General features: G+C 40.8%; 1 protein-coding gene across 15 annotated transcripts in view; it reads right to left on the bottom strand.

Moving 5' to 3' along the window:
* ACTN2 (actinin alpha 2) overlaps positions 1–26828 on the bottom strand; it is an 86451-nt gene that overhangs the window by 28808 nt on the left and 30815 nt on the right. For 10 of the 15 annotated variants that reach the window (XM_065401251.1, XM_065401253.1, XM_065401252.1 and 7 more), the window contains exons 2-10: positions 23551–23665; positions 21311–21430; positions 15237–15323; positions 14705–14792; positions 13362–13440; positions 8089–8170; positions 5768–5853; positions 2973–3065; positions 1099–1329 (exon numbers count right to left, since the gene is read on the bottom strand). In XM_065401251.1, coding sequence (XP_065257323.1) covers positions 1099–1329; positions 2973–3065; positions 5768–5853; positions 8089–8170; positions 13362–13440; positions 14705–14792; positions 15237–15323; positions 21311–21430; positions 23551–23665 — 981 coding nt within the window. Of the gene's footprint in view, positions 1–1098; positions 1330–2972; positions 3066–4008; positions 4095–5767; positions 5854–8088; positions 8171–10857; positions 10937–13361; positions 13441–14704; positions 14793–15236; positions 15324–21310; positions 21431–23550; positions 23666–26828 lie in introns of all 15 variants that reach the window. The other 5 variants (XM_065401258.1, XM_065401256.1, XM_065401255.1 and 2 more) reach the window with 3 other exon arrangements.

The following is a 26828-nucleotide window of genomic DNA, read 5'->3' as shown; positions in this document are numbered from 1 at the left end:
AAACTACACCAGACAAAATATGTGTAGGTGAGTGCAAACTGGAAACAATGTGTACAAAATGTTATTGTCCATGCAAAGCAGTTATCTATCCACTGCCTCCATGCATATTTTATACTGTATCTTGTAATTTCAGTGAAGGTGATTTATAATATCCTTAAAGTGTACTGTTTTGTGCATCCATTATCAAAATAAAAATGTTTTGGTCTTAGAAGCTGACAGTGATGGAACAGCTAATATCAAAAGCAATCCAGTGTGCACTTTCGCTGGAACACGATGTCATTAAGCTTTCTGGTCTACGTACAAGGCTGATGTAAAAAAAGCTTGATGCCTGTTGTGTGGTCTTTGCAGAATATTTTGAGCTTTTACAGATGCACAAAGGCACCATTTATAGCCAGTACTGCCAGGATCTATGATATTTTGTGAGCCAGATAGATTTTTCAGCTAACAGTACTGCCTGTTTATAAAACCTGAACAGCTTAAAAACAAGATTACAGCACATTTGTTGGCTATATTCAACACTTAAAACACGCAAAGCTCATGACTCCAAAACTCTAATCAAGAGCTGAGAGTTAATTTGGAGGAACTATTGTTTGTCTTCACAGATTATAAGGCTCCATTCAATTAAGAACAATCAACTGCAAACTGAAGCTGAAAAAGGTACTGAAACTGTGCCAGGGCCAATCCTGGGCCAAATTCCGAGGTCCTGCATTGAAGAAAACTCCAAATGAAATCAATGGTAGTATGCTTCAAACACAATCACACAATTTAGCTCCTTCAACAAAGCAGTACTGATCATGTTCCAAAAGAGGGATTTGTGTCTCACTCTCATGGCTGGAGAAGAATTACTGAAGTGGAGGCAGCCTTAAAAAGAGGAAGGACCACTGGGGTAGGGAGAAATGGTCCTAGAATGAAGTACTGAATAAAATAAGTATTGTTGATTTAGCACCGCTGATACTTGAGAACTAGATGTTGCAAGTTGAAATGAGTGAAGATGTTTTGGAATAATAATTGGATCCCATCTATTCACATATTACTGAGCATTTCAGGTGAAAGAAGAAAAGAGACTGGGCCCGTTTTACTGAAACCATTTTTACTTACTGAAACCATTTTCCCCTCTGATGGCATGAAAGCTGGCCTATTGCTGATCCTCAGTTTTGTCTGCAAGGTGTTGAAATTGATCTCCAGTTGACATTTTTCCTGGACTTTGGGAGGCTTGTGCTTGCGGCGGTAGTCTCGGAAGTCCTCTAGCTTCTTCTGCATGGCCTGCATTGTTTTCTCGGGCGTTTTGTCTTCCAGCCAAGGGATCGTGCGACGAATCCATTCTAAAAGCTATCACATGCAGACACAAACAATTAAAATCCAAAGGAATGGAAAATGGAACCAAAAAAAAGAAACCGATAATCCTGAATGTACAGACTCCAGTGTCTTTTCTTTAACAAGCGTGTCATTGCCAAAGTCAATGACTTAGTGACAACTAAGCACAAGATTTTCAAAAATGACTAGTAATTTTGCATACCTCAATTTATGCCTAATTTGAGACACCCTAAAGGGCCCTGATTTTCTGAAGGTGTTGAGCACTTGGCTTTTTGAAAATCGGGTCCCTTCAAGGTATCTCAAGTTAGGTACCCAAAACCTGAGTTACCCCAAATCACCAGCTACTTTTAAAAATCCTGGCCTTAGCGACTCAAGTAGTCAAGGCCATGGAAGGAATGCAGACACCAAGTATCTGACTCGTCACTTACAAAACTCCACACAAAAAAACAGTTAGTACCAATACAGCATGTTTCTCCACAAAGCTATTTTGGTATCTAGGGAACTCCGTATGTTATTGCAAGGTGTGCATTATTAGCATGGGCCAAACCCTGCTGTCCTTATTCAGGCAAATTTCCCATTTGCCAAGAAAGGACTGCAGGATCTGACCCAGAATGTCTACAATATATTCAGGAAACTAACTAATATCACATGTAGTTTTAAAACAGAAAACCTTATGATAAGAGTCCATTGTAATCTAATCAGTAAAAGACTTGGGAAAGACAAAAAAAACAACATTAATTCAATTAACAAACAAAAAGTTGCTGTAGTTTATCTGATAAAATTCACATTTCAAATTCAGTGCACAGTTATAATCTGTTTCTCTTTCTAGGTCGGTAATTTCAGTGCAGTATCTGAGAGCCTCACAATATTATTGAATTTATCCGGCAAAGGATCATTATCCCCCTTTTCCAAATGGGGAACCGAGTGGCTTGCCTCAGATCACACACAAAGCATGTGGCAGAGTTGAAAACTCTGATCTCCTGAGTCTCAGCCCTTCCAGAGATGCAGGGATGCATTATGATACACCTTAAAAAATACCTTTCTCTGGCCTGCCTGTGAAATATCTCAGACTTTATACCCTCATATTTCAGTTTGAAATAAAATCCTTATGGACCACTTTATACTTAAACATCTTATTTTTATCACTTAAAGATGTGTTTGTATTTATCTATCATGTTACTATTTTTGGCTGAGGAGAAAGAAACTTTTTTTAAACTAGAATTATGGAAAACAGTAAGTGAATTTAAGATTCCTTATTTGTGCAAGCAGTTATAATGTATAAACCCTCAAAGATCTCTCTCTCTCTCTCTCTCTGGTACTTAGATGGCCTCCATTACCACAGTATCTGAGTGCCTCACTAATGTGTCTATCCTCACAACACCCCTGCGCTATTATCCTCATTTTCCAGATGGGGAACTGAGGCAGAGAGAGGCTATGTGACTTGTTCAATGTTGCTCAGGAAGCCTGTAATGGAGAAAGGAATCGAGCCTGGCTCTTCCAATTTCTAAGCGAATGCTCCAGCCACTGGACCATCCTTCCCCTCTGATAAAGATGACTGTGAGCTGTATGTGACTTTAATTTTGCTTTATTTTCATTGTAAATAATGCACTGAATTTATCATCATCCGTGTTCTATGAACCTCACTTGCTAGCCTTTACCTCACTTGCTAGCCTTTCATATTCTTCCATCAACTTTTCATTTTCTTGGTTCACAGCAAGCACTTTACATATCCTGTTAGCTGCAGTCTCAGCCTGTAAAATATAGAAAACAAACAGGACATAGCTGTCATCATGTTCATAAGCAGATACAAATTTTGAGTAAGCTGAATGTGACTGCTGAAAATAAAAATTGCATTTCTCATCACTGTTGGTTAGTGCTCATGACTCATATGTAAGTTCGCCCTTCTCAGAGTTATTCGGACAAATTCTGCAGTGAGTCTCCCTGTAAAACTCTACTAACTTCAGTGTGCTGCATAGAGTATAAATCAACACAGAATTCATTCTGTTAAATGTTAAAGCCTTATTATATAGGAGGTAGTTTCACACTAATGTTAGGGTCATTTAATAAATCTTTACTTTGAAAGTGACGTAGACTATTGTTCAGGTTATGGTATTAGGTTAAAAAAATCATACTAGAAATCTATTAGGTTTGTTAGGAACATGCAAAAGAGGACCCAAGCAAATTAAGAGCCCAGTTCACACAGTTTCTACAAGTCATTTGCATTTATAACAGCCAGAATGTACAGAACTGGTCAAAGTCTGCTCTTCTATGCAAGTGTAAATCTGGAGTAATTCTAATGAGTCAATTGAATATTGCATATTTATTCTGATTGTGCACCTGAGATCTGCTCCTGCAAGGAAAGTTGTGCATCAACTAGGCCTGAGGTCCATATGCAAAACAAGGTCTCGCTAAACTTACTTTTCCTGAAAATAGCCTTTTATAACCACTGAAGACCCTCAAAATAGAGATGTCAATGGTAATGCCTTTTGGAACCAAAAAAAAAATCCAATTTGCTACAGGGCTTTTAACTGAATCAGGATCAGAAGTTAGTTAAAAACAAGCATTCACATTCAAATAATACCTGGGAATGTTAATTAAAACCACAAAGATCTATATTCAGGTGAAAAAATCCCATGGAAATGTGAAACAACCAACCAAAAAGCACAGCAACTCAAAGGGACCATTGATTAATACCTGCTCTGCTCCAGCAAAAGCATGGTAGAAGCAGGAAACATAAGTCATGATAGCTCTTTCATCAGGTTTGGGAGTGTTCACAATATCTACAAAAGGAAGCGGGGGAGGAAAGGAAAGAAAACAAAACAAAACAAAAATAGAGGAGTAGAAAGCAGGCTGAACAAAGAGAAGCACAAGGTTGTTACCCTGCCTTGTTTTCTATATGCTAAGCAGGTGCTGGCCCACAGCTCTGTACTCTGGAGACAAAGCTGGAATAAACTGTGTGTGAGATTTATTTGTGCTGACAGGAAAAAAAAAATCAATATGCTGAAACTCAAACTGAGGTCTTGCAGACAATGAGGTGGAATTTTTTTTCTTTGCGGAAGGCTGGATCTTGCACCCTTATTCATGCACTGTAACTCACAGGAGTAAGCCCATCAACTTCAGTGAGACCACCTGCGTGCATAAGGATTACCCACAACAGTAAAGGCTGAGGATTGGGCTCACATTTAACAATTTAAAATCTGCCCTGTCAACTAAGATATGTAAAAGACAAGCTACATAACTCACAGAATTTTAGCTGTTTTGACCTGGGAAGAACCTCTCTACAGAAGAGTAGCTCAAGCTTGCAAAAGTATCTGTTAGCTTTTTAATACTATATATCAGTATTCCTAGAGTAAGCCTGTGACACTTGAACTGTGTCCAATTCTGAGTTTCTCTTTACAGTAGAACCTCAGAGTTATGAACACCTGGGGAATGGAGGTTGTTCATAACTCTGAAATATTCATAACTCTGAACAAATTGTTATGGTGGTTCTTTCAAAAGTTTACAGCTGAACATTGACTTAATACAGCTTTGAAACTTTACTGTGCAGAAGAAAAATGCTGCTTTTAACCATCTTAATTGAAATGAAACAAACACAGAAATAGTTTCCTTACCTTGTCAAATCTTTTTTTTTTAAATTTCCCTTTATGTTTTAGTAGTTTACGTTTAACACAGTACCGTACTGTACAGTATTTGCTTTTTGATTTTTTTATCTCTGCTGCCTGATTGCGTACTTCCAGTTCCAAATGAGGTGTGTGATTGACCGATCAGTTTCTAACTCTGGTGTTCCTAACTCTGAGATTCTACTGTATTTATTTTTTTGCTTCTATTTGCTGAGATACAATTCCAGATTTCTACCTAGATGTCTGTATATGATATTTGTGTCTGCATCACATATAATAAATGTCTTATGCTGCTGTGCATTTGTACATACATTAAAATGCTAACACTTAAAAAAATCCTGAAAACATAAAACTGGGGTGTATTTTCGGAGATTCTGCTCTATTTTTGACATCTACAGCATGAATAATATCCAGGGTCTCTGGCATGGTGGTGGAGATAATATGACTGCTGTTAGGAACTCTTTTTTCCGTCTGAGTTTGTTATTTTCATCTTGCTCTTTAAACGTTGATTCAAGTCAATGCACAGAGGTTTCAATTAGAGTGAAGTATGTCTGCTATCCAGTTCAGTAACCAACTGTTGAGATCCTACTTGATACTACTAGTAAAGATACAGAAAAATATGTTTCTGGAAAACAAACAAATGGCTAAACTTCTATTGACTATACAGAGACAGTAGTGCACAGAGAAAATGAGGCAAAAGGAAATGAGGTCTTGCTCAGCTCTAGGGTGCTCCCCCAGTAAATAGCGGGGGAAAGATCAGAAGAGAAAAAACGCTAAAAAAAAAACCCACAGAAGGTGAAGGGTGAGACCTGATCCATCTTTTACAACCTCACCTTCTGAGCACCCGCAAATGCATGGTAGTAACAGGAAACATAAGTCATAATGGCTCTTTCATCAGGGCTGGCAGTGTTTACTACATCTGTGTAGAAAGAAGAAGGTTAACTGCTCAGATAGTCTAATGGCAATATACTTCCATCTGATGATGATTCCACCTCACATGCTGCAAGGATTAAAAAAAACAACAACAACAAAACCCAAGGTCATTCCGCTTGCTTTCATTCACTCATATCAATGCTGATCAGACTTCAGGAATCAATAAATGAACGAATTGCTCTACTTGAAATGTTAAAAATATCCGAATATCTAGGATGTACAGAAATAGCATTGCCACACTGCACTGTTTTGTACAAGATCCAATTTTCAAGAGCTATTGGGGAAGGCTGGCAGACGCAGACCTCCTGGGATCAATTCTGCTTTCATTTACACTTACGTAAATCCAGAGTAACTTCATTTAAGTCACTAGACTTACTCCAGAGTTAACCATGTGTGAATGTAAGTAGAGTTTGGCCTAGTAACTTAGTTATGGATATAGAAGTGCATGTAAAGCATGTTAAAACTGTGTCCCTATATTCTGCCTGCCCTGCTCTATGTTCTCACGAGTAACAGAGTATTGAACTATATCCGAAACCTGCAAAACAGGCATACATGTGCTACTGTGATCCAGAATAAATCTAGCACTCAGAAAGGCTTTGATTTTTAACAGTTTTGCATCCTTTGAGCCAGATTCTATTTTCAGTTAACCTCAACATAAATCATAACAGAGTTTAGCCTCTTATCTTGGAAGGCTGATGGGTTTTTCATCATTATGGGAGAAAATAACTAGAATGCCAGTTAGGATATGACTGAAGTTTGGGCACATTGACAATGATGGTCCCTTTAACACTCTACAACAGATAAGGGCAGAACGTGACCAAGCACTTCATACTGATTATCAGTGAAGAGGCTTTTTGAATGGCATTAGCACCAATGCAAAAATGCCCATAGTAGGGTTGGAGAGATGACCAGGGAAAGCAGATAAAATTTCTAAAGTTAGCTGTAGGATTTTATAACATAATAATCAATATATTTCATAATTCAGCATCAGTTTCTTTTATTTTACAGGGGTTAAGAATGAACTTTTGAAAAGGATATATTAAAAGAATTTGAAAATTGAAATAAAAGCTGACAGCACATATTTAGATGATTTCACATATTAATGATTATTCTAATAAAGTATCTTTTTTCTTTTAAGGTGTAAAATGGCAGGATATGGAATACAATATTTAAGGAAGCTGAACAAAAAGGAAAATGGTAATGGACATTCATATCTATGAATAAGGAGATGGTAGATATGTTGAATAATTACCTTGCATCTTAGTTTACAGTAAGAAGGACAAGGTGTTGCTTAAAACAGGAGTCAGATTTCCAGGAACAAAGAGAGAATGAATTTGGAAGCATGAAATCAATGCTAGAAATCACTGAGTGATTTAGGTGGGGTTTTCAAAAGCACCCAGTACTAACTCTATTGCCATTTATTTCAATGGGAGCAGGCAGGCCAAGACTGAGTGCTTGGGAACATTCCACCCTTTGAGACCAGTCAACTGACAAGATACCAGATCAGAATTAATATATTTAAAGTAGCAAATTTTCATATTTTGGCTCCATGCATGCCCAAACTACAGAAGATTAGTTAGTTCCAAGAGTTACTTTAACATCATATTAATATTGTTTATAGAAAGACTCTGAAGTCTTTTTAAAGGACTCAGATATGGGACTACTCATTAAAACTGATCGTTCGGAAAAAATACAAATAAAGTTTTGTTGTTGTTGTTTTAAACAACAGTAATTTCCTCAACTTCAGCTTCCAGCATGGGTGGCACATGTTACCAGCTGTATATTTGGGAAGGACTATATTAGCTATAGTTCTCCTTTTAAAGTCTTGATTTCAGCAGTATACAATGTTCATGTGTTTTTAAACTGTTAACATCTTTGCACCATCTTGTGTTACAGTTAGCTTTTAAGCTCTTTGGGGCAGGGACTGTCTTTTTGTTCTGTTTGTACAATGCCTAGCACAATAGGATCCTGATCTAAGATTGGGACCCTCAGTGCTACTGCAATACAAATAATAAATAATAATATTTAACAAAACAAAAAAGTGTGAAATTCTCCAGCACACAAGAAACTAAAAAGGAGGAATAATTTGAAAAGGAACCATAAGAAAGAGGCATCATTGTGATGATTCATGTATAAACAATCTTGAAAAAAATTATGTACAAGGTGACAGGTTTTACTGCCTACTTCTTATTCAAGGTACATAATAAATTTTAGCTCCCACCTTCTGCATCCAGCATCTTAGGGATATCCAGATGTTTTTCTGCAATTTCCATTGCAAGGTTAATATTTCTTAGAGGGTCATCCTGCATGAAAGCAAAAATTAGAACCAGTTAAACACCAGATGTTTTTCTCATAGCAAGAAGAAGGGTACAGTATGTATATTGAAGATTATTCTGCCTGATCCAAAGACTAGATTTTCCTCACTGGAAATGAGTCATAATTAGTGCTTTCCAAAAAGCTGAGCTCATAGATATAGAGCAGCAGTTCTCAAACTGTGGATCAGGACCCCATTTTAATGGGGCTGCCAGGGCTGGTTTAGACTTGCTGTGGCCTGGGGCTGAAGCTGAAGCCCGAATCGCACTGCCCAGGGCCAAAGCGTTGGGGCTCAGGTTACAGGCTCCCTGCCTTGGGCTGAAGCCCTGGGTCTACAGCTTTGCCACTCCCCGGCCCAAGGCGGTGGGGCTCGGGCTTTGCTACCCCACCCCACCCCCAACCTAGGGTGGTGGGCTCAGGCGGGTTCAGGCTTTGGTCCCCCCTCCTGGGGTCATGTAGTAATTTTTGTTGTCAGAAGGGGGTCACAGTGCAATGAAGTTTGAGAACCCCTGATATAGAGTGAGTGAGTGAGTCTATGCATGTGTACACACGCACGTGCATATATATAATGTGTTTCTATCTTTTCAAGAGAAAACATCAATAAGCTATGAGATACGATTAGATATCCATTGTTAATTTGTTCTGCAGGGACACAAACATTATGTATTCAATATACACATATACTATGATGAAAATCCAACATATATGCAGAATAGCACAGAGACGTGAATTCTAGCAAGCTCATAAGCTGATTACTGGTCAAGCTCACATATAATGATGAACAAGCACAGAAAAACAAGAACAACTAGTCTCAGAAATGCACAGAGAAGCCACTTCAGGCATAGGAACCCTCCTGAAATCTAAGCTACTGTTCTGAATGAGTAACACCTTTAGATCTTGGTTTGGATATGATTTGTTTTTATTGTGCATGTACATATAACATGGCTTTCAAAGGTGCTGAGAACCTACAACTCCTATGGATCAAGCCAATGGTTTCCTTTTTGTTTTTTGAAGAAAAAGGAAGGGGAACAATAAGTAAACCCCAAATCAGAAGCATACATTCAATGTCGCAAATTATAGGTGATGATTACTGTTGGGCTTACTGTCTCAAATTAGGGGAACATGCTCCTTACGCTGCTTTGATATCTCATATTGCAAAGAAAAACTGGTGGCATCAAGTCTCAGGTTAACGGGGCTCAGACTGCAGGGCTAAAAAAGCAGTCTAGATGTTCCCACATCTAGACTGGGCTGGAGCATGGGCTCTGAGACCCTCCCCCTCACCAGGTTTCAGAGCCCTGGTTCCAGCCCAAGCAGGAATTCCTATTTTTAGCCCTGCTGCCTAAGCCCTGTGAGACCAAGTCAATTGACCCAGCCTCTGTGACTCAGGGTATGTCTACACTACCTGCCGGATCGGTGGGCAGCGATCGATCCAGCGGGGATCGATTTATCGCATCTAGTCTAGACGCGATAAATTGATCCCCGAGAGCTCTCCCGTCGACTCCTGTACTCCACTGCCATGAGAGGCACAGGCAGAGTCGACAGGGGAGCGGCAGCAGTCGACTCACCACAATGAAGACACCACGGTAAGTAGGTCTAAGTACAACGACTTCAGCGACATTATTCACGTAGCTGAAGTTGCATAGCTTAGATCAATTCCCGCCCCACCCCCCCAATGTAGACCAGGCCTCGGTGCTGCAGGTTTTACTTTGAAGTGTAGACATACCCTCAGTGTTTCACATTAGGGTGAAAACACTCTTTGTGAGAGGTCTTGGCTTCTGAAAATGCCATTACTGGTGGAAGACCTTGTCTTTAGAAGAGACACAGGTTCTCCCAGTAGATAGAGCTGTTCCTTGCAGGCAGTATCCAGGTCTCACAGTGGGATAGAACTGCTATCCTAGAGAGGGGTCTTGATGTCTCAAGTGGGCTTGATTTTTTTTGTTAAATCAGTGAAAATAGTGAGATTTAACTGACAGTGATTATTCCAAGTTTCATAGAAGTCTGTACTTCACACCTCTTCTGAATATGAAGTATTTAATTTTCTGCATATTATGCATGTGTTTCCAAAACATAAGTAGTGTTCCCAATGGTACCTCTTTCTAGCAAATATGTATCATACTAATCAGTCAATTTTAAAAACAATAGGTTATGAAGAACAGTTTGCTTTTGCCTAGCCAAAAGATTTTGGCTCATTTGTATATTATTATACACAATAGCTGCATTTTCTAAATTTACTATCAAGTGTATTTCATTTAGTAGGTTATATCAGCTGCATCATTTCAATTAAAAGGCACTTAAAATGTGGCCAATATTTAAAATCTATGTAACTTCATTTGTGGATATATATTTATGTACATGCAACACCATGTATATACAACATGGGTTAATGGCATGTACAAAAACTATGTTACAGATATGAAATACATATAAAAACCAGACTAAATCTAAGTGAAACCTATTGACTAATTTGAGATACTTTTCTTATAGATGAGTGATAGACACCCCCCATTGGTATGTTCGTTGTTAAATCAATGATTGATCAAAGCTCTGAAGATTTGGGAGAAGATCTGTTTAAAATTATAGTGAATCCTGAGATGCTGGGAGACATCCATCACCCATACCGTAAAATAAAGCTACAAGCCACAGTAGTTAAAAACCTCTGTTGCGGCTATAGAAATACCTCATCTAACTTGTCATAGTCAAGAAGATCAGGCCTGTGTCTATGGATAAGGGCACTGAGAGCCAGGCCATCCTTCCAGCTACAAGAAGTCCACACAAGATGCATAGATGAGAAAAGAAAAGAAGGCATGCAGGAGAAACAGATATGCAAAAAGAAAAAACACCAAGACAGTTGTTAATACACCGAAAACAAGTAGCCAGTCAAACACAGCCAGGACAGGAAACAAGCCCAATGTTAGGATCTTTCTGCACGTGATTGCCATGGCAGTCTCATCAAGGCACATTTGTTTGAGTTCTGTTCATCTTCCCACCACACATACATAAATAAGATGGTTTTACTATGGAAGTTTTGTACACTGTGGGTCAAAGTTTCAGCAGGCCTTCCAGAAAGTTAGCATCTGTTATGCATAAGTACTTTTTAATGCACAAACAGGCTGTCTGTTTACATAGTGGGTATGTTTGTGCATAAAAAAAAATTGCTGGTTGGCAATTTTGACATTTTGGTTTAGATTTGTAATTGGGGTAGAATTGTTCTAGGAGCACTGTAAAGAACAAATAGGGGGGCAAACAGCTGTCAAAATCATTAACCATAAATAAGATGAAATGCCAAATCCTGCTCCTCGTACTCACCTAAGTAAGAAGAGTAGGACTGAGCTCAAAATTAATACTTTCCAAATGTCTTAGTGTTCAGATTAATACTGTATGAGTTAAAGTTAGCATTATAAATCGATTGACTATTTATTATTATGCGCCTCGTAGGCCCCAGCATAACTTTTTAATACTTATAAAAAAGAACTAGCTTTATAAATAATTTCATTTTAGTTCTTTTTTTCTTCAAAGCTTTCCCATAACAGTCAATTCCCTTTGTAGAATCTATTTACTATGGGGAGCAGGGAACGAAGAATCCAATCTATGATTTAACAGTCTCTTTCCCAAATGAGAAGTGTTTGGTAGCATCTAGCAAGTTAAGACAATGATGGGGTATGTTTACACTGCAATAAAAAACCTACTACTCCAAGTCTCAGAGCCTGGATAAATTGACTTGGGCTGTCAGGGCTCAGGTTGCGGGGCTAACGCTGCAATTTTTAGCCCTGCAGTCCAAACCAGCTGATCTGGGCCAGCCGCAAACATGTCATGGATCTTTTGGAGCACTGCACACATGCCGATGAAGTCTTCTCCCTGGCTGGCGCTGAAGGAGACTTCTAGTTGTATTCTCATTTTAGAGCACAGGAAATTACGGTAAATCCCCACAAACTGGGATGAAACTACTGTATTCCTCTTTCTTTTCTAGCATTGTTCATCTGTTACAATCTGGCAAATCTGAGGCACGTGATTGCCCCTCATCCTCACACCCCCAACATAGTTATTCATGACCCCGATACATGAGATTTTTAATTTATTTTCTTTTGAAGACTTTCTAAACTAGTAAAGCCACCAATTTCAACAGCAACACAATCAGGCCCCATTTGCTCCCTCTGTTCTGCTATGAACAGACCCATTGTGAGAATAACGTACTCCCCTTTTTCTGTAACCTAGTGACATTAGGGCACTATGATGTTTATGCTTATAGGGGACATTGGTGGAATTCTATTAAAAACAAAGTAACAAGAAATTAATATTTTCTTTGTGAACTTTAATTTGTAAGTCTTGTTCTTTCCTGCTATAGGTAATTTATTACCCATATCCAAGGGCAGAATTTGCGCTGCAGAATTGTATCTTTAGTCATTACTATGGGCATGATTCTCTATTGCAGTAGTTCTCAACCAGGGGTCCGGGGCCCACTGCAGGGCCACGAGCAGGTTTCGGGGCGAGGGGTGGCTCAGAAAAAAAAAGGTTGAGAACCTCTACTATATTGCTTTGTGCTTACCTTTACACCAATGCAAAGTGGGTGTAAAACACGACCACCAGCATGAGTGGGGAATTCTGTTTTATTAGAATTTTACACCCACTTTGCACTGTATAAATGAGTTCCCAAGATGCAAAGCAGTGGAGAATCAGGCCAAGTATATGTAACGTTAGCTGCTGAAGTGGGGTAGGGGGAGGTGGAAGGGAGGAGGTAGAGGAGGGAGTGTCCTTCTTCCTCAGAATCAGTTTTGTCAGGAGCCTGGAAAGCCAGTCAGAGGGCTTGTCTACATTACCTGCTGGATCGACAGGCAGCGATCGATTCAGCGGGGGTCGATTTATCACATCTAATCTAGACACGATAAATCGACCGCCGAGCGCTCTCCCGTCGACTCCGGTACTCCACTGGAGCGAGAGGCGCAGGCGGAGTCGATGGGGGAGCGTCAGCAGTCGACTCACCGCAGTCACACTGCGGTGAGTAGATCTAAGTACGTCGACTTGAAGTTGCGTAACTTAGATCGACCCTTCCCCCCCCCCCCCCAGCGTAGACCAGACCAAAGTTAGTATGCACTTCTCAGCTAATCCTTAAGGAAACATGCTAAGCAAATAGGAAGTGAACCAGATCACTGCAGATCAGCATGCTGTGTCACCCAGACTGATGACCTTATTTAGCTTGGAGTAGTCAATAAGATCAGGTCGGTGTCTGTGGATAAGTGCACAGAGTGCTAGTCCGTCTTTCCAGCTTTACAACAAACAATAGAAAATAAAATGGAAAAATAAGTTAATACAATCATTACATTGGACAGTTTGACCCTCGCTTAATGTTTTGCTACATGCATGAAGGCCCATGTTGCATCCAGATAATTAAATCTCATGGGTCCACCCTCATTGTGTGGTTCTGTTAGTAGTCTGTATACTCACTCTTCTATAACCCATATATTCCTGATTGCCCTACAGTCGTCTTTACACAGTGTATGTTATATAAAATGCGACCTGAGTAGAAACTGGTTAGCTTCTGTGATGCTCCAGGACAAAAGAGGATATAGGTTCTGCTTTCAATGCATGTGCATAACCCTCCAATCTATTTGTGGTCACATGCATATCAAGAGACGAATGAACCCCTGAAGACTCGGCTAACAGAACCTGCTTGTCCAAGAGTCTTTTTCAATGTCACTTATATCATGCAATGATAACACCACAACTGGGCTTTTCTCAATGGAACATACAGTAGCAACAGAAAAAAAGCTTAATTTATTTAAACACTTTCTCTATCTCATGGGTCTCATTCTGAATGTTGCTGAGCACCTGCACTTCCCTCTGTCTTCAGTGGAAGTTTCAGATGCTCAGTACTTCTCCGGATCAGACCTTATAACAATGATCCCGGAGACAATAATGGAGCCATCACTTAAATCTGTTTAGGGATCATGTCAAAACTAATTTACAGACATAGGCCCTGATCCTGCAAGATACTCCATTCTGGTGGACCAATTGGACTCTGCATGGGCACAGGGATCAACTTGTGTACAGCAATTTGTAGGATTGGAGCCTTATACTGTACAAGACTTTTGTAATACTAAAAGCTTTTAGAGGTTCTGTTAACCTGACTTCAAAATGTACAAGCAAAGACAATTCCTAGATAAAGCTTCAATACAAGTGTTACACATAAAAACTTCTGTCATCCAAAAGGTAAACTTCAATCAAAATAAGCATCAATTATTTTAAGAAAACCTTTTCCCTAACCAAAGATACATGCAATAATAAAACAGTCTGGAACCTACTCTGTAAAACAAGAACTGAAGATAGCATAATCTATACTTTGAATATAAACTTGAACTTACGTCAGGGTTCTACCGATAAAAACTTTTTTCTCCATACATTGAATGAGCCAGTATACACCAGTTTAAACATTAAGGGCCAAATTATGCTCTTAGTTATATCTGCACAACTGGGAGCAGAATCTGATACCAAACACTTATACTTTATCCCTTGAAATAACGTGACCTTACCTAAGATGGAAGTTCTGAATGTTCACATTTCTGTAAGGAGCAGTTTTTCTTTGACACCACAGCAGCAGACCTTCTTTGGCGGAAGTCTCTGTAAAGGACACCAGAGAGAAAAAGAAAGAATGAAAAGGAGCTCAGGTAGACAACTTAGGAAAGGAAAAAAACATATATACTCAGATCAGATTTGCAAAGAGGTGGAGAAGTGGACAGATACTAGATGCTTGCTCCAGAAGGCAGGAAGTTCAGAGAGCTGGCAAAAGTGTACAGTGAAGAGGCAAAGATTAAGCTATGGCTTGATGTGTGGAGGCAGCAGAATTCGACCTAACTCTCTAGTGTAGACCAGACCTGGGTTGCATATGGAAGCTGGCAGATCAGCAAGCTCAGGCAGACAAACAATCTTGTAAATCGGATGTCGTACCACTACACAGCGATCCAGCAATCTGACTAAAATAGATTTTTTACTTAATTTTAATGACAACTCAGGTTGACGTGCTTTGCCCTAACTATTTTAGGATGTCCAGGGGTATATTCTTACCTTCTACTGAAATGTCCTGAATAGCAAAGCGAAGGATGATGGTCCATATCATACCCAGGGTCATTTTCACATTGCCATCAACAATTTCTAAGGTAAAAACAGGAAACCAGAATTTACAAAGTACAGTTTGCAATGCGTCTTCTTACTTTCATCCTGCACATATGTTATACTGCAAGTTTTGTAATTCTTAACCTACACAGAATTTCTTCTAGTTGTTTTTTCAACAAACTCATGGTTCTGCTTAGGCTAATTAGGCTTGAAAATTACTTATAGCTAAGGTCGCCACTTCTATACTGAAGGGCTTTGTTCAATTGATTCTGATTTTCTCAAACTTTCACCATTCAGACTGACTTTTTTTTCCTTAGGTAGAGACTAAACAGAAAATATTTCTCTAAAGGCTTGTCTAAATTTAAAAATTAATCTGGAATAAATTAGTGTGTGAATTTAAAAAGGATTAACTGTTCCTGATTAACTCCATGTGTTCACACTCTTAGGCCAGTGTCTACTCTTACCGGTAGATCGGCTCTGCTGCAAGGGTGTCGATTTAGCGGGTCTAGTGAAGACCCGCTAAATTGATGGCAGAGCACTCTCTGGTCGACTCCAGTACTCCAGCGGAAAAAGAAGAGTAAGGTAAGTCAACGGGAGAATGTCTTCCATCGACGCAACACAGTGTAGACACTGCAGTAAATTGACCTAAGCTACATCGACTCCAGTTACGTTATTCACGTAACTGGAGTAGTGTAACTTGGGTCGACTTACCGCAGTAGTGAAGACAAGGCCTCGTTCTGCACTCTTACTCCAGAATAAGAGCATCCACACATGGAGTTAATCAGGAATAACTATTCCAGAATAGCTATCCAGATAGACAAGCACTAAAGTTTGAGCAAAATCAGTCTTGCTGTTTTCAAATACAAAGCAAGTGAACAATTTTTTGCATTTTTTAACAGCTCTCATGCATTAGTGGGGTACAAACTTCAAATCTGACCTAGAGATGGGGGTAAATTTTTTTAAGTGCCTAAATGACTTAGGAGCCGAAGTTCCATTTTCAAAAGTGACTTTGCACTTTGGAGCCTAAGTTCCATTGATTTTTCAATAAGACTTCAGAAAATGGGACTTCGGCTCCTAAGCTTTAGACAGGTTTGAAAATTTTACCCATTGTCCTTAGGTAGGATCAGATTTTCAAAAGTGGTCAACAGGCAACAGCGCCCATTGAGAACAATGAAAGCTGCTTGTTGCTGAGTACTTGAAAACTTGGCCATAGGTTACATGTGCACCTTTTGGCTGTCTGATGAAAATTCAATTTGATTTGGCCAAGTTATAAGGAATTTTTTAAAAAGCACCTTGTGTATGTACACTGATTTGTTACTAAAGATTAACATTCAGCTATAGTTTAAGTCACATTCTTCTAAATATATATTGGCAATACACACATTACATAAGTAATTTCAATGGCATTTTTTATCCCTGATGTTTGAACGTGATTCAAGACACCAATACTATTTCAGCTGACCCACAACAAAATTTGCAACCCAATCAGAGGATTTTCTCCCTCTTTCCATGCGGTTTGTGGAAGTAACTTCCAAGGTAAACCCCAGCATAGTGACATTGTAACAGGAGCAGCAGAAGGTCCCTAATAGTGGGGGGACCACCGGCACCCAAACCGAGGCCCCAGTCTCATGCCGCCCCTTCTCCTGGAGGCCCTGCCCTCCGCTCACTCCTCTCCAACCCCTCCCCTGCATCGCTCACCCTTACAGCCAGTAAAAAGTGAAAGAGCACAGCCTTCCCACTTTTAAAAGTGGGGCGGCCATGGACCCCTGGATCCCTCTGTTCCGGTGCTCCTGCATTGTAACATTTATTTTTATAGTGCAATAATCAGAGTTAAGAAGATAACTGGTTTCTCATTTTTCCTCTTCACTCTGAGGGGGTTCCACCTAATTTTTCCAAGATTTACATCTCTCTTCTCAGGACTCCATGTAGGCCCTGGAGGATCACGGCCCTCCTGAAGTTTACCAGGAATTATACCAAAACTGAACTTTCTTTATCAATCAGAGGAGATTTAATAGTAACTGGTGCATATCTTAATTGTTTTTTCCTCACATACGCATTTCCTTGCACTTTGATTGGTTGTGGATGTCTGATGTACTAATCACTATACAGTCATTTCTCAAACTGTACAATATCTGGATTGCAATACTCATGGGGCATGCAGATTGTCAGCCAATTAGTGTATTTGCATAATCACTGCGTTCCAGATCTGCAAACGTATTTAGGCTCCTAAACCAATTGAAACCAATGGAAGTCAGGAGTCTAAACAATTTTGTGGATCCGGGCCTATGTGATTATTTCATAACAGCTACACTGCAAATATACAAATCTTGCTATTCTGACTGGCATCTACAATCCCGCTGTTCCAAGGGCTCTTGACAGAACTTTCAAGTTATTTGCCAGCAATAAAGTAGATGCTTCAGCTCCTCAGTCTCCTTAGCTAAAACATTGTATGAAACAGCCAAAACATATCTGACATACATTGGAAAAATACCAAAAAGCAAGGAGAACAAAGCTGCTAAACTGCTGAAAGTGATTAAAGCATACTTTGATTCATTCCTTTCTCCCTCCTCTATAGGCCATCAGGGACATTATCCCCAGAATAACACTCATATTTGTGTTTTCATTGCCTGGGTACTTTGGGAGAACTGCAGCCTCTACCTTTCAATTCATCTCAAAACCCAACATAAGCTAAACTACATCCATAATTATTCTGGGGAGAAGAAGATGGAGAAGGGATAAATGGCTGCCCATTCTTTTCAGTTCACCCTAATTGAGTGACCATAGCTGGCTCCCCACAAAGACCCCGGTCACACCGACCCAAAAACAAAACAAACAAAAACAGTGATTGGCCATTTCCTGGGCTATGAACACCACACATTTACTGAATAGAGACAACTCATAAATACATTAAATAGAACTTTGCACTAGAGCTCCACAGGACTAGTGGTTTAATCTTTATTCTGGGCCTCTGGTTTAAATCACAGTTGGTGGCACTAGGATCACTACAGACTCTTCATTGCTCAGAGTGTCAGAAAATTAAACATGATCCTCAACAGATGTAGAGACAGTGACTTCACAGTTTGGAAATTAAAAGGCATCCCAAAAATGTTTATGCAAGATTAGGTGACTTACAGCCACCAATAGCCATAGCTGAAGCACCACTATTTGACCTGTTTTAATTTATACGTTCCTCTTTGTGTCAAAATAAATATTATTATTATATTATTATTATAATAAATAATAATGATAATACTTGGCTTTTCTTTTGTACCTTCCACCCAAGAATCTAAAAAGCTTTCCAAACAATAATGAATCAAGCTTTGCAACTATTATCTCCCATTTTACAGACGAGGAATCTGAAGCACAAAAGTTAAGCGACTTGCCCAATGTTACACAAGAAGTCTGCCACAAAGCTGGGAACATAACCTAGATCTCCAGACTCCTCGGCCCGGACCTGCTTCTCATTTACATTAAGGCCCAATTAACCTTTCTGTGCTTCAATTTTCCCGTCAGTAAAACAGGGCTGATAATTTACCTCACAGGGGTATTGTAAGGATAAATTCATTCATTCATTCATGTATGTTTGAGATCTTCATGTGGAAAATAGTATATACAGGGGTCAATATCTTAAAAAATGGGTATTAGGAGCCTAGCTTTAAGTCCATACTTAGAGATCTAAATAAGTGACCTGATTTTCAGAAGTGTTGTGCACCCAGCAGCTCCCACAAATCAATGAGAGATCCCTGGGAGCTTCTTTAAGTCCCTAATTATGGATTTAGGAGCCTAACAATAAGCACCTAGAAAATCTTGGTCCGTATGTATAAAATATTATCAGGTAGAGTAATCTTCATCTCAGCCAGTGAATTTAAGATTCCCATGTGACAGTGAAAAGCATTACTCGCCAGACCATTTGTTTGATCCATTTTAATTCTAACTTTGGTCTGTTTGTTCAGTATTTCTGTACCAGGTCTGCAAACAGTCTGCCTTACGCTTGATTTCTATTTCCACATGTAAATTGTCTCTTTGATGCCCTCTGCCGTCCATAGAATACAATATTGCTCTCAGAATAGCACAATTCTAGAGTATTACCGGGGGGGCGGCGTCACTCCCCCCCCCCTATTTCTGCTGCATAGTTTGTCCACCTTGCTCTCCTTGTTCTATTCAGTAGCTGAAGAACAGCAAAACATTAATTAAAGCAGCACTTTGATATTAGCTTTGATTTGGGGAGAGACTGCCAAACCACAAATACCCAAAGACAACCAATTAAAATCAATATTTTAAAAGCACAAGCCAGCTACACACACATCTAAGCACCCATGCAGTTCAGTCTAATCTAAGTCAGAGTAGAGTCCACCAAAAACTCAGCTTTGACACATCCGTTCTCTGATGCTGCTGGAAATCTGAACCTAGATCTGGATCTGAATTTGGCAAATGACACCTGTTTATAACAGACGAAATGAACACCTCCAGCTCTGAAAACACCAATCCAAACCTTAACTATACCTCTGAACTGTGGCCCCAATTCAGATATTTCTTTGGTGGGGGAGGAATTCCATGTCCCTCCCACACACACACACACACACTGGCAGGGACCCCTTTCCAGTCCCTGTTTATCTCCCCTCCCCCACCCTCACAGGGACCCCAGGTGTCCTTGTCTCTGACCCACATAGTGTATGAGCCAGTGCCACCAGGAGTCAAGTCCTTGATGGACTCTCCTGTGCTCTGTCGTACAGGAACAGTTTCCCTATACGCCCAGTTGCAACACCATTTGGCCCAGCTGCTCCTCCATCTGAATGGAGGGGCAGCTTGGCCAAATCTGAATGATGCTCCAGCAGCAGCCGTACTGATTTAGTATAGGACCGTGGCTTAAAAGTGGTCAGGCCATAGCTCACCCCCCACCAGCTATTTGGCCTATGGAACTTTGAGCAAGTGCAAAAACCTTAGGGAAAATATTCGCCCTCTCCCCTCCCCCCCGAACCTCACCTAATTGGCTCTATTGCCTCTGAAGCCATGAAGGTTGTTCCCCCACTCACTCCTACCTAAATTTCCTTCCTCTCTCTAATCCAGTTACTCCAGCCTCCAACCCTTCTCCTCAGGGGGCTTAGTGTGGGGGGGAGGGTAAGGATAAAAACATGGGGGTGGAGCAACTAGATCAAAGGTGGGAACCACGTATCTATCTAATTTAGACAGCACAAATCACTGTACTGTCTAGATGCTGAATTGGAGTCAATGGGAAGCTGCATTTGGCAAATCCCACCTGCTGTGAGATCCTGCTTATTTCAGCAGTCAGATTATGTTTCCCAAAATCCAACCAGCCAGTCGTGCATTTTGATGTAATTACAGAGACTATTTGGAGCAGAACAACAAAATAATCATGTCACTATGCTACATCTAGTTCCACTTCATTCTTGGGTTCAGTATCCAACCAGCTCCAGCCGCCACTTTTTCCATTGTCCACTCTTTTAACTGCATCTAGAATGTTGAACCTTGGTCTTAAAAGTGTAGTAACTGTGTACAGTCACCATGGTAACAATATGGGAATAGGTCTCAACCCCCAAGCAATTCCATCAAAAGAAGTCTGCTATACATTATACTCACTAAAGAGATAAACAAAGATCCAAGGCTTTCTGAGGTACATTCTAGACTCCTATCTGATTTCTAAAGTTACTGGTTTTTAATAGCATGTTGGAATAAAAGAAGGCACTGAAAGAACCAAATGTTGTCCTAATCTTTAGGAAAAGGAATGGGCAGACACTAAGAAAATATAGACCATTAAACCTAACCATGGAGAGAAGCAAATTCTAGAGTCATCAAGCTGTTCCACAACCCACATCTCCCCGCACCCAAAACCTTTCCAATTCTTGTCTTCCCACCTCTGCAGAGAAACCATCAAGATGCATCGGGGGCCTTGGCCTTCCATGGCCAAGGAGGCGCCAGGACAATTTGGCCCCTGATCTCTACTGTTTAGCTTCTTTGGGATATGTATGCCTAGAGACCAAGGCCTATTGTCAAGTGTTTCCACATACCTTCTGCACCAATTGACACAAGTTTCACTCCTTTGCTGGCAATATAATCCAGGGCTTTGTTGACATTAGCAATTTTATGGAAGCGCATTTTTCCTCTGTCTGGTTTTGGTAGTCTTTCCCCTGTAGTACAACAAATTGAATGCAATTATACTTACAGGCACCTGGCAACAGACATAGAAGTGACTAGAAAACTGAGAATTTATGTAGTACATTTTCTAAAACCTAACAGTTATTCTGGAGGTATTTTTCTGAAAGAATGTCAAGTGCCTTTGAACAAACCCACAAAAATCAAAGAAGTGACTTACCTTGATCTTCCGGTACAGCAGTGAAACCTGAATAAAATGTTATGTTTGCCCAAACATAAGAGGTATATAAATGGATACACTTTTCATATTTTACTGTGCTACTAGTGTCTGCTTTATAGTTGAAAGGAAATAAAAAGGAAGTGAACAGGTCCTTCCTCATAGCTCATCATCCTTTCCTGCCTGATTACAAGAGGAGAAAGTCATATAAATCAGACAGCCATGTCATCCCTTGCTTTCTGTGTAAAATCTCCCCAAATCCATGGCATTTGAACAGCTGCTATCAGACAGCAGGATTGGCAGAGATGCATAAGAGGGAAGAGGAATATCCTGGGGAAAATGCAGAATCTGAGGATCGATGTGGTTAAATGGGGACAAATCCCAGATATCAGGACCTTGCGGGCATCCCTGCCACCTCTGGACTTATCCCAACCTCATCCATCACTGGCAGACTGGCTAATTTCAGAGCCATGTTGCCACTGTCTGGTACCAAAGGCTGCATGACTATGTATTCTCAAATGGTCAAGAGAGTAAATATATGTGAATAAATCCCCCATGCACAAATTCAAAGCCTTCCACACAAAAACATGACTTAGAGATGCTCCTTCCCTTGATCCTTTCCCTTTATCATCCAATATGCCCCTCCTAACCATCCCCTCTTCTCAGGGGCATCCTCGGCTAATCACACAGTCCGTTGGTGACGGCTCCCCACCTTTAAATGGCAGAGAAAATGGATGATTTAGCTGGTTTGCATAAATAAGTCAATAGGAACTGTTCGGTGCTCAGAAGTTTTGAAGATCAGGCCACTAATTATTTAAGGTCTCTAAATATGGATTTCGGAGCCTGATTTTAGGCACCAACTTTTGAAAAGCTTGCCCAATAATTAAAAAAAGAAAAGAAAAAACTTGGAGTACTCATACTAAGGGGTTAAAAACTGAATAAAATAAATTTGTGACCTACACATGGAGATGAAAGGTAAACTAAAAGACTCTTAATTTCAGGGCCTGAGGACTGGTCCTTCAGGTTCCATGTCCCTCCAACAGCAGTTTGTGATATCACCCAAAGCCAAATGGTTCAGACAGCTGCAGTCATAGTATGGCTTTGGGACATCATCAGCTCAGAAGCACAGAACCTTGAACACCAGACTTTGCAGGTAAGGAAAAGCAGAGCCAGTTTTCAGCTCCTTTGTTTTAAAATGTATTCATCTGTAACTCTTTAATCTCACTCATGCATTGTGCTCATTTTTTTGATCTTTAACAGTCTTCATTCTTTTAAGAGAGTATTCACTTATTTTTTCCTACTGATGACACCTCACCCTGAGGCAGGCTAAGAAAAAAACTTTTTTTTAATTGGCCAGTCCAAGGATAACCAGGATCTCAGATCTTGTTGTCCAACAAGAAGATGTGGTTATTTCAAAGGTTTTTATTTATTCATTTTCTGGTTTTGTTTCTGTAGGAATTAGGCAGGTGCACAACTTCCAATAGGAATATGCAGGAGGGGGACAAAAATGTGCGCACAATTCCCAATTGTGTGCAGTAGGATTCAGAACTGGAGGAATGGAGGCAGAAAAGGAATTTAGCAAAGCAGTAAGTGCCTGGTGGACAAATCATCCATTTCCTTTACTGTTCAAGAATATTTACAAAGAAACTGAGGTGAGAAACCACTTTTTATTTTCAGTCTCAGGTCAGATGCAGTGGTCCATCAACTTGCTCAGGATTCTTAAATACAGGTCAGCAGCTCCTCCAATGGACAGTGAACAGATCACTTGTCAGACTAGAGCTTTGCTGTCCCATGCAACTGGAAAACAAGATTGCTCCTAACCCTCCTGAAGGTCGAGGATTAACTTCTGCTATAGTTTTGCACTACAAAATCTCTACAAGGTTCTAGAGTCAGGGGCAGTGTTTACTAAATGCATTAGACATTTTCTTTCTAACAAACCTGAAATGACTTCCAAGAGGAGCATCAGTTTAAGGCCATTCCTGAAGTCCTCTTCGATGTTCTCAATCTGTGTGCCTGCTTTCCTGAGGTGGGAATTGCACCAAGCTGTAAAGGTCTGTAACAGCAGAAGAAAAACAAAATACTTGTCACCATGGCATCTTTCAAAGCAATTGCTGAAAGTGAGTGAGTGAGCAAACACTGCAGATGAGACTGTCAAGACTGCCTGGGGCTTCTAGTAATATTGATAATCCTGGGGCTTACTAGTAATATTGATAAGAAACAAAGTGCCTTTTTAAACACAGACTTTTTGAAAAAGAAATACAGCCCAATCTCTTGGAAGCTTTACAATGAGCCATGAACAGCCATTACAGAATCTGCACGACTTCTGTATTTCAATATGGCCTGATTCTTCATGGATTTATTTTTTTTAAATTTGGCTTCCTCCTTGTATTAACTTCCAGACTGTGACAACAATCTTGTGAAACACGCAAGTGCAGAGATGGAAGTTTTCATGGTTAAATTTATCATGAAAGACAACATACAACAAGAGTACCTTTCTTTTTCTCTCACTCTGTAAAACCACTGAGCCTGATTATTTTGTCCAGTTCTCATTGCTAAGGCAGCGCCAGCCTAGACCAGACCTTACTAACCCCCAGTTTTGAGGCAGGCTGTTGAGCCTACCCTCAGCATGGTCTCAGCAGGGATTTCAGTCCTTCAACCACTACCAGGGGGAGTTGGGTCAGTGGCTGAAACAATGTTCCTTTCTTTTCCAACATTTCAGCCAGGGCCGGCTCCAGGCACCAGCCAACCAAGCACGTGCTTGGGGCGGCACCTTGTAAGGGGCGGCCAAACTTGGGGTGGCGGGGCGGCGCTCGGGTTTTTTTGTTTGTTTGTTTTGTTTTGGCGGGGCGGCGCTCGGGTTTTTTTTGTTTCGGCGGGGCGGCGCTCGCGGTTTTTTTGTTGTTGTTGTTTTGGGTTCAGCGGGGCGGCGCTCGGGCGGGGTTGTTTTTGGTTTGGCAGGGCGGCGCTGGGTTTTTTTGTTTGTTTTTGGTTCGGTGGGGCAGCGCTTGGGGGGGGGTTGTTTCTGTTTTTGGTTCGGCGGGGCGGCGGTCGGGGGGGTTGTTTTTGGTTCGGCGGGGTGGCGCTGGAGGGAGGTTGTTTTTGGTTTGGCGAGGCAGCGCTGGGCAGGGGGAGGGTATTACGGTGGGGCGGGTTTTTTTTGTTTTTTTGTTTTTTGCTTGGGGCGGCAAAAAAGTTAGAGCCAGCCCTGATTTCAGCAAGCACCCTCCCTTCCCTCAGCTCCTCCTTCCTGCTCCAGTCGGAGAGGACATGAGAGGAGGAAGCACTTGGCAGAGGGTGGGAAGCCGTGGCAGTTGCTGAAAAGAAAAGACTTTGAGGTACTTGTGGCAGGACAGGGGGAGAGCTGACAAGTGGGTAGAGACAAACTGGTGGCTTCACTGGGGGAAACGAGTAGGGCCCTACTAAATTCACAGTCCATTTTGGTCAATTTCACAGTCAGAGGATTTTAAAAATTGTAAATTTCATGATTTCAGCTATTTAAATTTGAAATTTCATGGTGTTGTAACTATAGGGGTCCTGACCCAAAAAGGAGTTGTGTGTGTGTGTGTGTGGGGGGGGGGGGTTGCAAGGTTATTGTAGGGGGTTGCGGAACTGCCACCCTTACTTCTGCACTGCTGCTGGCGGTGGTGCTTCCTTCAGAGCTGGGTGGCCGGAGAGCGGTGGCCTCTGGCCAGGCACCGAGCTCTGAAGGCAGCACCGTCGCCAACAGCAACACAGAAGTAAGGATGGCATGGTATGGTATTGCCACCCTTACTTCTGCGCTGCTCCCTTCAGAGCTGGGCCCTTGGTCAGCAGTCGCCACTCTCTGGCCATCCAGCTCTGAAGGCAGCAGTGCAGAAGTAAGGGTAGCAATACTGAGACCTCCCCTACAATAACATCCTTTCCTGCCTTATTACAAGAGGAGAAAGTCATATAAATCAGACAGCCATGTCATCCCTTGCTTTCTGTGTAAAATCTCCCCAAATCCATGGCATTTGAAGAGCTGCTATCAGACAGCAGTCAGGACCGTAGTGTGCATGCCTGTGCACTGTTGGAAAAAAGGTGTGTGTGTGTGTGTGTATTGTAGCAACCTGTATGGACTTGGAGGAAGGAGCCCAGGTTGCAGAAGAGAAGAGTCTGGAGAAATCACCAGGATGTCAGTCTGTGTGCATATGGCTAGAATGTTACCTGTAGCATCTCTCTACATAGTTCTCCTAATAAAGAGCCAGTTGAATTTTACAAGCCTGGAATCTTGGGTGTTATTACCCAGCATATGAAACAGACACAAGGTGTTTTACAGGCCTGGTAGGTGCTGCAACACCCAAATGCTATAGTGTTAACAAGCCTTAAGAGCTATATTATGGCTTTCAGGCAGAGCTCTGCACTGGGAGCAGTGTACTTGCACACTACACAAACAAGGGCTCTCAAAGCCTGTCCTATCAGATTCAGACACAGGGCCCCCTCTCCTTTTATTGAGGGTTATGTTGATCTCTTACTACGCACGTCAATGAATTCATCTCTCACCATTGCCACTAACTCCATAATGAAATTAACAATGATACCAGTAACTACAGGCCATGAAACCCAAATTGGATCTCCAGAATAAATAATTAACTTCTGATTCCAATTTCTGAAGGTGGAGGTCAGGACTTTTTTGCTGCTGAGCAAAGATTAATCGGATACTTGTGATCATTATCCAAGCAAATTAAAATATCGCCCACCTCTAATTCCTGTTGCCCTCTCTACTTTGTACTTACAGTGTTTAAATGCCCCAATGATCAGCACAGTATAAGAACCTGAACAGAATATTCTAAAATAAAGTTCCATCAGAGGATCCCAAAGAGGTTTGAAAACATTAACTAATTCAAACAACATCCCTTAGAGATGGATACTTATTATACTAAGTTTACAGATGGATAAACTGTTATATGACTTGCTCACAGTAACTCAATGGCAAAGCTAGACATAGAAGCTGGATGTTCTAGAACTCAGCCCCCGTAATCTAACCACTAGATCACACTACCTTTTTATTTCCGTTCATGTCTTTTGCTCTACCTACCTTCTCTTTTTTCTCATGTTATTGTTCATTTTATAACGATTTTGAAGATACTGAGCAGCTGATGTTGCTACTCTATACAGAAATCAAAGATGCTACTTTGGCCCAATCAAACTGTTTTAAATGAGCAGACTGACAAGGGATCCATTCATCTTCACTTTTA

The sequence above is a fragment of the Emys orbicularis genome, chromosome 3 (assembly GCF_028017835.1).
Source record: "Emys orbicularis isolate rEmyOrb1 chromosome 3, rEmyOrb1.hap1, whole genome shotgun sequence".
Classification (NCBI taxonomy): Eukaryota; Metazoa; Chordata; order Testudines; family Emydidae; genus Emys; species Emys orbicularis.
The sequence above is the reverse complement of the archived record's forward strand: the minus strand, read 5'-3'. Positions and strand labels throughout refer to the sequence as shown.